This window comes from Mesitornis unicolor, unplaced genomic scaffold (assembly GCF_000695765.1).
Source record: "Mesitornis unicolor isolate BGI_N332 unplaced genomic scaffold, ASM69576v1 scaffold12926, whole genome shotgun sequence".
In the NCBI taxonomy this organism is placed as follows: domain Eukaryota; kingdom Metazoa; phylum Chordata; class Aves; order Mesitornithiformes; family Mesitornithidae; genus Mesitornis; species Mesitornis unicolor.
The window spans coordinates 4434-15813 of record NW_010191728.1 but is presented as its reverse complement, the minus strand read 5'-3'; the positions used below and the strand labels follow the sequence as shown (position 1 = coordinate 15813).

The following is an 11380-nucleotide window of genomic DNA, read 5'->3' as shown; positions in this document are numbered from 1 at the left end:
GGCTTTGCTTCCCCAGGCCTCAGCGTGCAGGGACACTGACGGCCCGGCGCTCTCTTGTGTTTGTCTTAACAGACTTTTGAATCGGAATAAACACCTTCAGGGCTCGGAGGCTTCTGGCTCTGAACTGCCTTCACTGCTGTCACCTTCTTCTGTCTAATGTGCTACAAGGATGAGCCCAGCATTTGGAGCTATGGAAGTGGAGCACTATTCCAAGGGGGTCCTGCTCGAGCCTTTTGTCCACCAAGTCGGAGGGCACTCCTGTGTCCTCCGGTTTAATGACAAGACGATCTGTAAACCCCTTATTCAGCGGGAACACCAGTTCTATGAGACTCTCCCAACAGAAATGCGTAAATTCACTCCACAATATGAGGGTAAGTTACCAGACCTTAGGATGGCGTTGGGCTTTTTATTTCTGTGAATACAAGCGTGCTGTGCTCTCTGTTACCTCTGAAATCTCTTCTGTGTGGAAGAGATTTTAGGGTTTTCTTTTCATGTATTTTGATGTTGTCTGAGGCAGGCTGTGGAGATGCAGGGTGGAAATGCTTGCCAAGTTGGTGTTTGGGCTGACTAACAGCATTAGAGTAGAGCAGCTCTGCTGGTGACAGCCCATGTATCTCCCTTAGGCGCAGGTAAGTGGCTAACAGCTTGTGAATGTTTTCAGTAATTCTTCTGCTGCTTTTTTTGTGTATTTCTAATTTTTTTTTACCACTTGTTTACTGTTTACAGGGATTTGCTAAGATTGGGTAACAGTGTTTTGTGTAAGCTTAGTTGTGGTCCATTTGGTTTTGGATTTCTCCTCTGACTCTCATTTTGACCACACTAAATACATGTCAGTAAGGTGTCTTTGGATATTTGCAGTGTTGTTTCTGCCATTAAGGAAACGAAAATTCATGGCATTTAGGTAGGCAAGGATCAGGTAGCCGCGATGAGGCTGAGTCAGACGTTATGTAGGAGTGGAAATTCCAGTTCTAAGCATCGAGCTAGTTAACAGAAACACTTTTTTCTCTTCATCTGCTGCTGCCTGCTGATTAATAAATAATGTCTGAAGCGCTTTTTAAAATGGAGTTGCTTTTTAAAGCACATTGATTTTAATAACCATAAGGGTGACAAAGTTTTGCATACTGTTTGTGAAACTGGCGGAAGACTTCAGAGGTGTTTCAAAGTTAATATTCCCTGCATGCTTACAGAGACTTTTTGACATGTCTAACTATAAGTTCTGTTGGACTGGAAGAAAATGTGATCTTTGAATGGTACTTCTCAAAATGTAAAAGAACGATTGTACTAGTGTATACGGCTTTTGGGGGAGTGTGGGGAGGGATTTAGGGGTAAGGGGCCTTACTTGGTCCATCTCTGTTAATTTTTCCAGGATAAAGCCAAAGGCCATTTGCTAGGTGGCTCCATCCTTTTTTTCCTGTTGTCCTCTCCTTTGTGGCAGCAGTGCTGTCACTCAGAGCTCCTGCGCTCCCTGCCTCAGCTACTGTAGGTTTTGGAGCCGCCTGCCCAGCTCAGAAGTGCCAATCTCTCGCCGACACCTCTCCCCTCTGGCCGAGCGATGAGCTGCAAGAGCTGTGCAGAATGATTGATATGAGAATAAAGAGAGAGGACTGAAAAATAAAATTAAAAACCAATTTAGACCATTGTTATGGCTTCTTCATTAACCATGGAAACTTGCTAATGTAGCACTGAGCGCATCTCTGTCAGCGCTCCACTAAGACTCTTAAAATGCAATGCAGTGCTCTAGAGACTCTTGAGGGGAGGATGAGAAGAAAAAATGCCTTCAAGGTTCACCATGTTTCTCTACCGCAAACATTTGTTTTGTACTGCGTTTTTGTTACTTCACAAGATGGCTGCATAACCAGTATCAATAAAGTATATTCCAAAAAGGAGAAGAAAATGTGTAATTAAACGTGGTCACTCTTAAGTGGAAGCTTTTGGACTAGTTTCTATTGTAATGTGACGTTTTCCTTGTTTTGCTCTACTTGCAAGTATTTCCCCTGGGGATCTATTAACCAAATATTGTTTGGATAAGTGCTTTTTGCTTTGCTGTTGTGCAAAACTTAAAGCTTTTGTTGTGGGTTTTTTTTTGTGTAGGTCACTTTTCACTGCAAGATGTTAAATGTTTTACATCTCACTTAGGGTCAGACCAGTCAGGTTTTTTAAATTAATAAAAACTTTTATTAATTGAAATTGTCTCCTGTTATTATTTGATTCTTAATGCATAAGAGAGAGAAAAGAACCTTTTGTATCACTGTTTTGTCAATATGATAAATTGTCTTTTGTGAGGTGTCATTTTTGTCTAGATCTTCTGATATTTGCTAGGTTGGCAAATGAGGTTTGGCCTGTGGCAAGATAGAAACTAAGGACCAGGGTAAGACAAAAAAACCAAAACCCAAAAGTTGCTGTATTCTTAGTGTAAAATCATGCCTTCGAAAATGTTTGCTTGTCACTTCAATTCCTAACTGTCTGTGTCCTTTCTCTCTTCAGGTGTGGTATCGGTGAGCTTTGAAGAGGATGAAGATGGCAATTTGTGTCTAATAGCATATCCATTAAATGGGGACCATGATAACTTAGAAAACTTAGATAATGCTGACTGTGAACCCAAAAGTAAGCTGTTGCGTTGGACTAACAAAAAGACAATGTTGTTAGAAAATGAGAAGGTATCTAAGGAGTGGGTCAGACAGCACAGGAAAGAGGAGAAAATGAAAAGGTAAGTTTGAAGGGGTGAACTGGAATTCAGTATTGAAGCACAACATTTTCTTGCTGCCAAATTAGGATCTGATCCCCAGAATTCCAGGGGATTCTCCAGAACTCTTGTATTTTCTCTTTTTTCCTTTTATTTTTCCTGACTTCTTCAGTGCACACAAGTAGTGACACTGTATGTCCTTGGCCCAGTAGTGTTGAGAATGAGGGGTTGTTTTTTGCCCTTCTCCTGTGGTCAACTGAAAAAGGTTTCCCAGTATTATTTTTGAAGATTCTGGGGGAAAAAATAATACTGAACCAAAGAAACCACCTGCAAAAGCACGATAGTTTTATAAAAACAAAACTAACCAAAACACTTCAGTGTTACTGTACATGGCATAGGAACCCTGCATTTATCCCCGTTAGTAACATTTTTACCCTTGTTCATTTGTTAATTGTTCCCACTGAAAACAGTGAGCTGTGATGTGCTAAAAACAATGACCTTAGCAAAGGATAAAATTTAAAACATTGCTGCTGCTTGCATTACTCCTATGGATGTAATTCACACAGGTGAAGAATATATAAGTGGAATTACATATTTAGCTATATGCTGATTTCTATTAATATGGAAGTAGCTTTATCTAGTTTGGAATATTACTGATGGGGAGCTTGTCCAGTTGTCCAGAGAGCAAAATCAAGCTTTTGCTAGCTGTTAGTGAAGGTGAGCAAAATACATTGTAAAGTTAAATCCACTGAGAGCCCCTTTAAAGTGTTTATTTTTCCACTTGACCTCTAATTTGCTGCTTTGTTTTGTCTTCTAGTCACAAATTGGAGGAAGAATTTGAGTGGCTGAAGAAATCTGAAGTCTTATATTATACTGTAGAGAAAAAAGGAAACGTCAGTTCACAGTTCAAACACCATAATCCTTGGAGCATGAAATGTCACCAGCAGCAGTTACAGCAAATGAAGGAAAATGCAAAACACCGGAATCAATACAGTATCCTTTCCTGCAAATACCTCGGAACAGTGGAATGAGTAGGGCTCTGCTCTTTATTTCTTGAACATGCCAGATAGAAAGTATAGCACAGGCTTTATCCAGAGACATGCTCTGAAGCCGTGATGTATTTGGTAACTTTGAAGGAATTGCTGACGCTTTCCAGAACGTGGATTTTCCAGCGTGTAATAAAGGAGCTGGGGTAGGAAACTTGGATAACTTAATTCAAATCTACAAATTGTGGATTCGTTAGAGGAAAGGTTTTACAGCATACTGTGTTTGGGATCTTCCACAAAAACAGTTTCCTAATGTAAGCTTTCAAGGAAGAAGAGTTCTGTCACTTTTTGTTACTGTTTTGGTATTGGTGATCTTAAAAACTAGAGTCATCGTGCCCTTTTCAGCAGCTGCTTAAATACAGAGGATATTACAGTGCCTGGAGTTATCTTCTAGTAGTCTCAGTCCCTAGTAGTCACAGTCTCTAGTAGTCTGGATATAAATTGTTATGTAGGGCTGGAGCAGGAGAAACACAAAACCAGAGACTGAATCCATGAAAGCTGAAGGTTACACTGGTTTTGTGTTCTGGAACCATCTGGCAAACATCTCCACCCTGTGCATTCTGTGCTGTGCTGTATGCAGGCTTGGCTGCAACAGATAAATCCTGCAAAAATATTAATATCTGAATACTTAGGTACACAAACTCCTAATGTGTGCAGAGTTCCAGTGAATAGATTACTAGAACTTCTGATGAATAAACTGTTCAGAACAACAGAAAGCATTTATGGTGGATATCCTTCACCTTCTTAATGTATGTGATTATTAAATTACCTAAGTAGAAGTGTAAATAGATGTTCTGAAGTGCTTTTTAACATCTGTCTTTCAGAGGCAGTGTGAAAATGCTTCACTATATTTGAATGGTAACTGAAGCACACAAATCTTCATTTCCCACAAAAAAAGGTCTGTTGATAGGCAGGAGGTACTTCATAATTCCATGTCAGTGCCTCAGCTGACATGGTATGTCTATATGTCCCTGGTTACCTTTTTCCCACTTAGTGTGGAAATTCACCTGTCTTGTGTGAAAGACCAGTGAAACTGAAACGAGACATCCAGTCTGCTTTATGCCAAGTTAAGGTAACTGTAACTTTTGATAGGCTACTGCGTACTGGGCTGGTTTTGGGTATGCTTAAAGTTAAGACTGTAGCACTGTAAAATCTGTAGTGGTAGTTTTAAAAACTGTATTCCTGATTGTGAGGATTGTTCCTTAACTAATCAGAATTCATTTTGCTGGAAAACCTAACATCTCGATACGAAGTACCGTGTGTGTTGGACCTTAAGATGGGAACCCGACAGCATGGAGATGATGCATCAGAAGAGAAGAAGGCAAATCAGATCCGGAAGTGTCAGCAGAGTACATCAGCTGTAATTGGAGTCCGAGTTTGTGGCATGCAGGTGAGAGGAAAACTAATTGTGTAGGGCAACAGACTGCACCCTTTTCTGTTCATGGGGTTTTTGGCTTATGTGGTCGTTCCATGTGTTGCTGTCCTTGAGATGCCATGCATCGTTTTCCAGTAGGAGGAATGAGGCCTTTGGGTATCACTAGTTGAAGATGGCAGCGTCTGTGGGAGCAATCTGCAGCACAGTCTGCATCAGTGAGTGTGTCTGAGCACATGAACAGTCTCCTGCACAATAGCAGCAATTCAGAACTGTAGTAAAATTACTGATTCGATTAACATTTCAGGGTAGCGTAGGAAACAGTTGGAAGCAGAGTCTGCCAGTACATGCGTTTTGGATGAGCATCTGGAAATTTGGCAGAATATTAAGAAGCAATCAGTTCTGTCTTGTAAGCTTGAAAAGCCACAGATTTGTTGCTGCCTAAAGTAGACTTACTGCAAAATGCGGACAAGAAGTGGCTTGGTAAATGTGATAAGACTCGTGGTCAAATAAGGAGATAGGGTTGCATGGACTTTCACCTGAGTGTTTACTTGGCTCTGTATTCCTGGAGTGACAAATGGGAAACAACTTGTTTGTATTTGAGGCTTTTCTGAAGCCCCTCTTCTCCCATCCAGTAGATTCCAGGAATACCAGCAGTGTTTGCTAGGACTTGTTCCACAGCATGATTGTTGGCATGTTTGGTGTTCAGCTCACTGTTCTCTAACTTCGGAGAAAAGCACGAGCCAGAAATGGAAGTGTGGGAGCTGCGTTTCTAACCACAGCGTGCCGCAGTCTGAGCGGGGCCTGCTCATTGTTCACCTTCCAGTGTAGACCTGTGCTGGAAAACAAGGAGGAACTTCATGGGCACCTGCAATCCTTACCTGACTCACGTGTTTAGTGTTTAGGCACTATCAAGCTGTGCGTGTGTGTATAGAGTACTCCTCCATAGGAAGGGATCTTCCTGCAGGAGCACCTCTGACTTCAAGTGCAGAGGGTCAGGGGGCACACCTTCGTTCTGTATAGGAGTGTTTGCTGTCCCGTAGAGCTCAGCATTCTGGGAATCGGCTGGAACGCCTGTCAGCAGAGGCAGGTAATGAGCTGAACGGTTCAAGTTGTAGCTCGACTTTGGAGATCTTGGCCACAGCTTTCCTAATCTCACTTAAACTTCTCAGTCTTACATTCCTGGTGGAAAAGTTCAAATCTAAACTGAAGGAATTTTCCATTTTCTCTGTGGCTTCAAGTTCCGCAGACACTGCTGGATCTGTTGTTGTTAGCAGTTTCTGTAACTGTGCAAGAGCCGTTTTAGGAGAGTAGTAAGTCATCTTGTAAAAGCTTTCTGTAGCATGTGTCTCTTTTTTCCCTTCAAGGCTTTGCATCAGCATTACCACCAATTTTAACTATTCCTTTTCTTTTTGTCTTGTGTTTGTATGTGCAGGTCTACCAGGCAGGCACTGGCCAGCTCATGTTCATGAATAAATACCACGGAAGAAAACTCTCAGTCCAAGGGTTTAAAGAAGCACTTTACCAGTTCTTTCATAACGGCAAATACCTGCGCAGGGAACTCTTTGACTCTGTTATTAAAAAGCTGACTGAACTCAAGTCTGTCCTAGAGAAACAGGAGTCTTACCGCTTCTATTCGAGCTCCTTGCTGATCATTTATGATGGAAAGGAAAGGCAGGAAGTTGCTGTCGACTCGGACCCAGAGGACTTAGAGGACCTGTCAGAGGAATCTTCAGACGAGTCAGCAGGAGCATACGCCTACAAACCGACTGCTAGTACTGTGGATGTCCGTATGATAGACTTTGCCCACACAACCTGCAAGTACTATGGAGAAGATAGTGTGGTGCATGAGGGCCAAGACACGGGTTACGTTTTTGGACTTCAGAATTTAATAGATATTATTAAAGAAATAAGAGACGAAAGTAGCGAATAAACAGTGTGAATGCACAGCAGTAGAAAGCACTATTGTGACTCTTTGTATTCCAAAATTATTGGCCACTTTCTGGTGGTAGGAATCTTTACAGGCTCTGCTGGGATGGTCCTGTCAGAGTCAGACTTGTTCAGAGGGCATTTACTTATATTGGTGCTGGACCTAGCACTGGCAAAACTTGGTATCCTTATTTATTTTAACTTTCTTAAACATTCCATATTTGATTACTCAGATACCTCTGTTATCCCTGTGTGTCTACGTTCCAATAAAATTCTTTTTGTTCATTGTAAGTGACACTTCTGTTGTTGCTGGTGACTGAGGAAGAGACGAAGCTCAGAGATCCTTCTGGTGGTGTCACGCAAGAGCAGTGTGTAAATGGCAAGGCTCACCTGGCTGGTGAGATGGCACACGGAGTAGCATGTCCACCATGGGCCTCCTGTCAAGAGTGATGAGCAAGTCCAGAGCCACCAAGCTGGCCAGGGTTGGAGCAGCTGCCCTTCGAGGAGGGGCTGAGACAACAGGGCCTGCACAGACAGGGGAAAAGACAATTCAGAGGGACCAGACGGCAGAAGAAGGTTGGATGGGGGCCGTCTGAATTACGTGACAACCAGAATTATGTGACTTCGATAAATGAGAACTTGTCTCTTATCTCCAACAACCCACTTCCTGTTTCAGGATCTTGTAAACTAGATCTCATGCAGTGTAACCCATTTCTAGAGAGCTGTTGACGTTTTTTAATGTAAGCTGAGTCTAAACGTGCACAAAACTGCAGGATTAGCTGCAATGGCAGGGACTAGGGGAGAGTTGCAGAGCCTGAAAGGTATCCTAAGCAGCTTAAAATCTTACTTGGGACAAATGGATGGGAAGGAAGTGTCAGAAAGTGAGAAGACAGTGAATAACTGATAAACAGAATAAGGCCAAACCACTGGTGGCTCTCTTAAGAGAGAAATATTTATTTATCTAACTAATTTTACATAAATGACTTCTCCCCCTTGTGAAGCTTGTAAGTCATTGTGGTAGCACAAAGGAAAAGTGGGTGTGGAAGTGCTGAGTTGAGTGTGGAAATGTCACCGCTGGTTAGGATTGCCCAGGATAGAGCTGCAAGTTTACGTAGAAATGAGTCTGGGGAGGTGGGTGATGCTGGGATCATCTCCCTGACCCATCCTTCGGCTTCCTGCAGGTGTGCCTAGGAGGAGAGGTGGGACACAACAGGAAGGCTGCAGATCCGCTGGTGGAAGGTCACCCTCTTCAGTTGGCTGTAGCCTTGCAGCTCTAGTTGCTGTTTTAGTTTCATATTCCCCAGCTGTTGCTATCAAATTCCCCTGATCAAAGTCTCTCCGATGGGTGCCCTGTGCTCTTTTGTACTTTTTGCAGAGGTTTTTTACCTTTGCTCTCACATTAGTTTGTGGCTGCTGGTTGGTTTGTTCCATAGTGCTCAGGCACAAACAGATGTCAGTGTTAAACCGGTATCTGTACATCTTGCAGTCACCTCACCATGTCGTGTCTGTACCTGGGTAATTCCCCTGTCAGGTAGCTCTGTCCATCCCTAACTTGCCAAGTGTTGCTGCTTCACGAGTCTGGTGGTGGTGGCTGGAGGCCCCCTGAGCTGCTCCTGGCACTGGCTGTAAAAAGCCTTAGGGAAAGGGGGTGTTTATTCTTGGCACCTTGAATTGCAAAATGCTTTGGGCAGCCATCGGGGACACCTCCCGCCTGCTGTCCCCGAGGTGTGCCGTAGGTGTGAGTCAGAGTGCCGGGAACCAGAGGGGCTGCAGCTGCAACGTGATGTTTCCTTTTCGGTTCTCCCACTCGGGATGCGGTGCCCTCTGCTAATGAGCTCATGAAGAGCCTCTTGGCAGGGCCTGCCTCGCCTGGCACTGGAGCTGCATATGAATAAGCCTGCCTGTGCAGATTCATCTGATACGCCGTTTGACTTTGTAGTCTGAAATTAGCAGGGATAAAGTCCTCTAATGTACTTGTGTTACGTAGGAACTCTGGAGGGAATTCATACAATCCGATGAGAACAATCGCATTTGCTCTGATGCAAGCAGCCTCCTCAACAAGGTCTCTTTGTTTTGCTGTCTGCAGGCAGGGAGCTCCCCTCCCGGCAGCGCTGCAAGCTGGGGTCTTGTGCTCCTCGGGTCTGGAGCACTGGAGGCTGTGTGTATCATCATAAAACCCCAGGCGGAATTGGTGCTGTTTTAGGAACGGGGGACAAACCTCACCCCTGCAGGCCCTGTCCTGTGCTGCTGAAATCCGTCTGCCAATGTTGTCTGAGGATTAGCAAGGGCTGTGCTGGCACCGCAAAGCGACAGCAAGGTGGCTGGGAGCTTCCTGGGCTGCAGCAGTGGGAGGGGAGGAGCAGGGACAGAGAGAACATTTCTTATTCTTTGCTTTAAAAGCTGCAAGAGGAAAATGGGAGGAGGAAAAAATATCCCTCACCTGCTTGTTGATCTGAACTGCAGGCGTCCTGGCCCAGGCTGTGTCTCGAAGGGTTAAAGAGGAGGTGACCCAGATGGCAAGGCGCTCTGAACGACACATTATCTTGCAAAGTTCAAGAGCAGGTTTGTTTTCCTTCCATGCTGTTCTGCACAAATCGCTCCGAGCAATTCCTTGTGTTTGTGGAAAGGCCATTGCATAACTGCCAGCCTGGGACGGCTGGGGTGGGAGCCGGGCTCCCATGGCCCCTGCCTGCAGACGCCAGCCCCTCTCCCCAGGGCCTGGGCTCCGTGGAGAGCAGGACTGGGAAGAGCAGGTTATAGATCTGGGGGGAGTGTGGTCGCTGGGGGGCCCGGGAGTTGCCCACCTCGGGGCATGGTGAAGGACAGTGACTGGATAATGGGAGAGCAGCAGCAGGGCTGGGGAAGAGACTTCAGGGCTTTCTGTTCCTCGTTTTCCTCCACCAGCACAAGGCTACTGCTGGCAGGCGGCACCGGGCTGACCGTGCGGACAGATGCTCTACAGATGTCCCTCCTCACCGGCGATGGCAGCAGGACAGTGGTGAAGCAGCCTGGGTGGCAGCAGCAGGAGCTGGGGAGAAAACCAGCAAGCTCTGGGGTGTGCGTGCCATGGCAACCAGCGCTTCTGCCTCTGCAGAACGCGCTTTCCCTTTGGGAACAAATCCTGCCCTTGCTGTGCGGGCCCTGAGCGTGGCTGCCCCGTCCTTGGCAGGGACACCCTGCTCTGCGGTCACCGCAGCCCCAGCTCACTGGAGGATGATGCTGAGCGCACGTCCTTGTTCCTCGTGGCTCCCCCGTGTCTGGTCTCCTCCCTGTCCGCCGCTTCCTGATGCTTGGATAGGACCCACCTTTTCCTGCCAGCCCGGCCCCAGCAAGGACATCACCCAGGGTGCTGGGCCTGACCCTGTGCTGGGGACGTGTCAGGGTGAGTGGCAGTGCGTGGTCCAGCCTGGCTGGGCCCAGGTGCTCACAGCCCTGTTTCTCTGCAGCCTTCCCTGTGCCGTGCTGCACCGGCCCGGGGCTCACACGAAACTCGCCTTCTGTAAATAGGTCGCTTCCAGCCCAAAACTGGGGCAGCTGTGGGAATTGCCACGGGTCAGCTGGACAGAGATGAAACGCATTCCTGTGGCTGGTGCTGGCTTCTCCAGGGAATTGAGCTCTGCTTTGATGGCAAGGTGCTGGGGACCAGGGCAGGGGTCCATGGACCTGCCAGCACCGCTGCCCCCATGCTCCTCGTGTGCTCCTCCAGAAGGTTTTGGCAGCTGGCTCCCCTGGTATTGAGGCTGAGGAGGGCAGGAGCAAGAAGAGGGAGGGGGCAGCCCATGGTCCCCCTAAAGGAGAGGACACCCCACGCTGTCCCCATCCTGTGCTGCTGCCTCTTGAGTAGCTGCTGGACTTTTCCCCCCAAGCTGGGTCCTGCCAGCAGGGAGGGACACACAAATGGCTTTTGTGGAGCAAGAGTAAAATACTTCCTTGTGGTTGAGCAGTGACATCCCCGCAAGGCAGTGGCACACCATTGCTGAGACCCTGCCCAAGGGAGAGCAGTGTGTCCCACTATCCCATTGCCCCGGGGCTGCAAAGAGCTTGAGCCCTAGCAAGGTACAGGGCATGTCCCACAGCCCTGAGCCTTGGTGGGGACATGGTGACACCCAGTGCGTGGGGCAGAGGCACCCCGTGCCCTTGCGGCTCTGTGGCACCACTGCTTTGGGGGTGGCAAGTGCCATGTGTGACCGTGCAGCTGGGCCTTCCCTTTTTTTTGATGGCAGTAGGTTCAAGTTTGTGTAACTGGGCCCTAGTAAAACTGGTTTTAAGCCATGTCTACAGTGATGCCATAGCAGGGCTGGGGGTGGGTATCTGTCCGTCCATCCCACGCATGGGTCCATCCCCAGAGCA

The 11380-nt window shown here is 46.6% G+C and overlaps 1 protein-coding gene across 1 annotated transcript; it reads left to right on the top strand.

Moving 5' to 3' along the window:
* The first annotated feature begins 69 nt into the window (after positions 1–69).
* On the top strand, positions 70–7321 carry IP6K2 (inositol hexakisphosphate kinase 2). The gene is made up of 5 exons (XM_010186842.1): positions 70–371; positions 2485–2707; positions 3501–3676; positions 4944–5119; positions 6537–7321. Exons 1-5 carry the CDS (start codon positions 170–172, stop codon positions 7032–7034), a joined length of 1275 nt encoding a protein of 424 aa, XP_010185144.1. The 5' UTR covers positions 70–169; the 3' UTR covers positions 7035–7321.
* The last annotated feature ends 4059 nt before the right edge of the window (positions 7322–11380 follow it).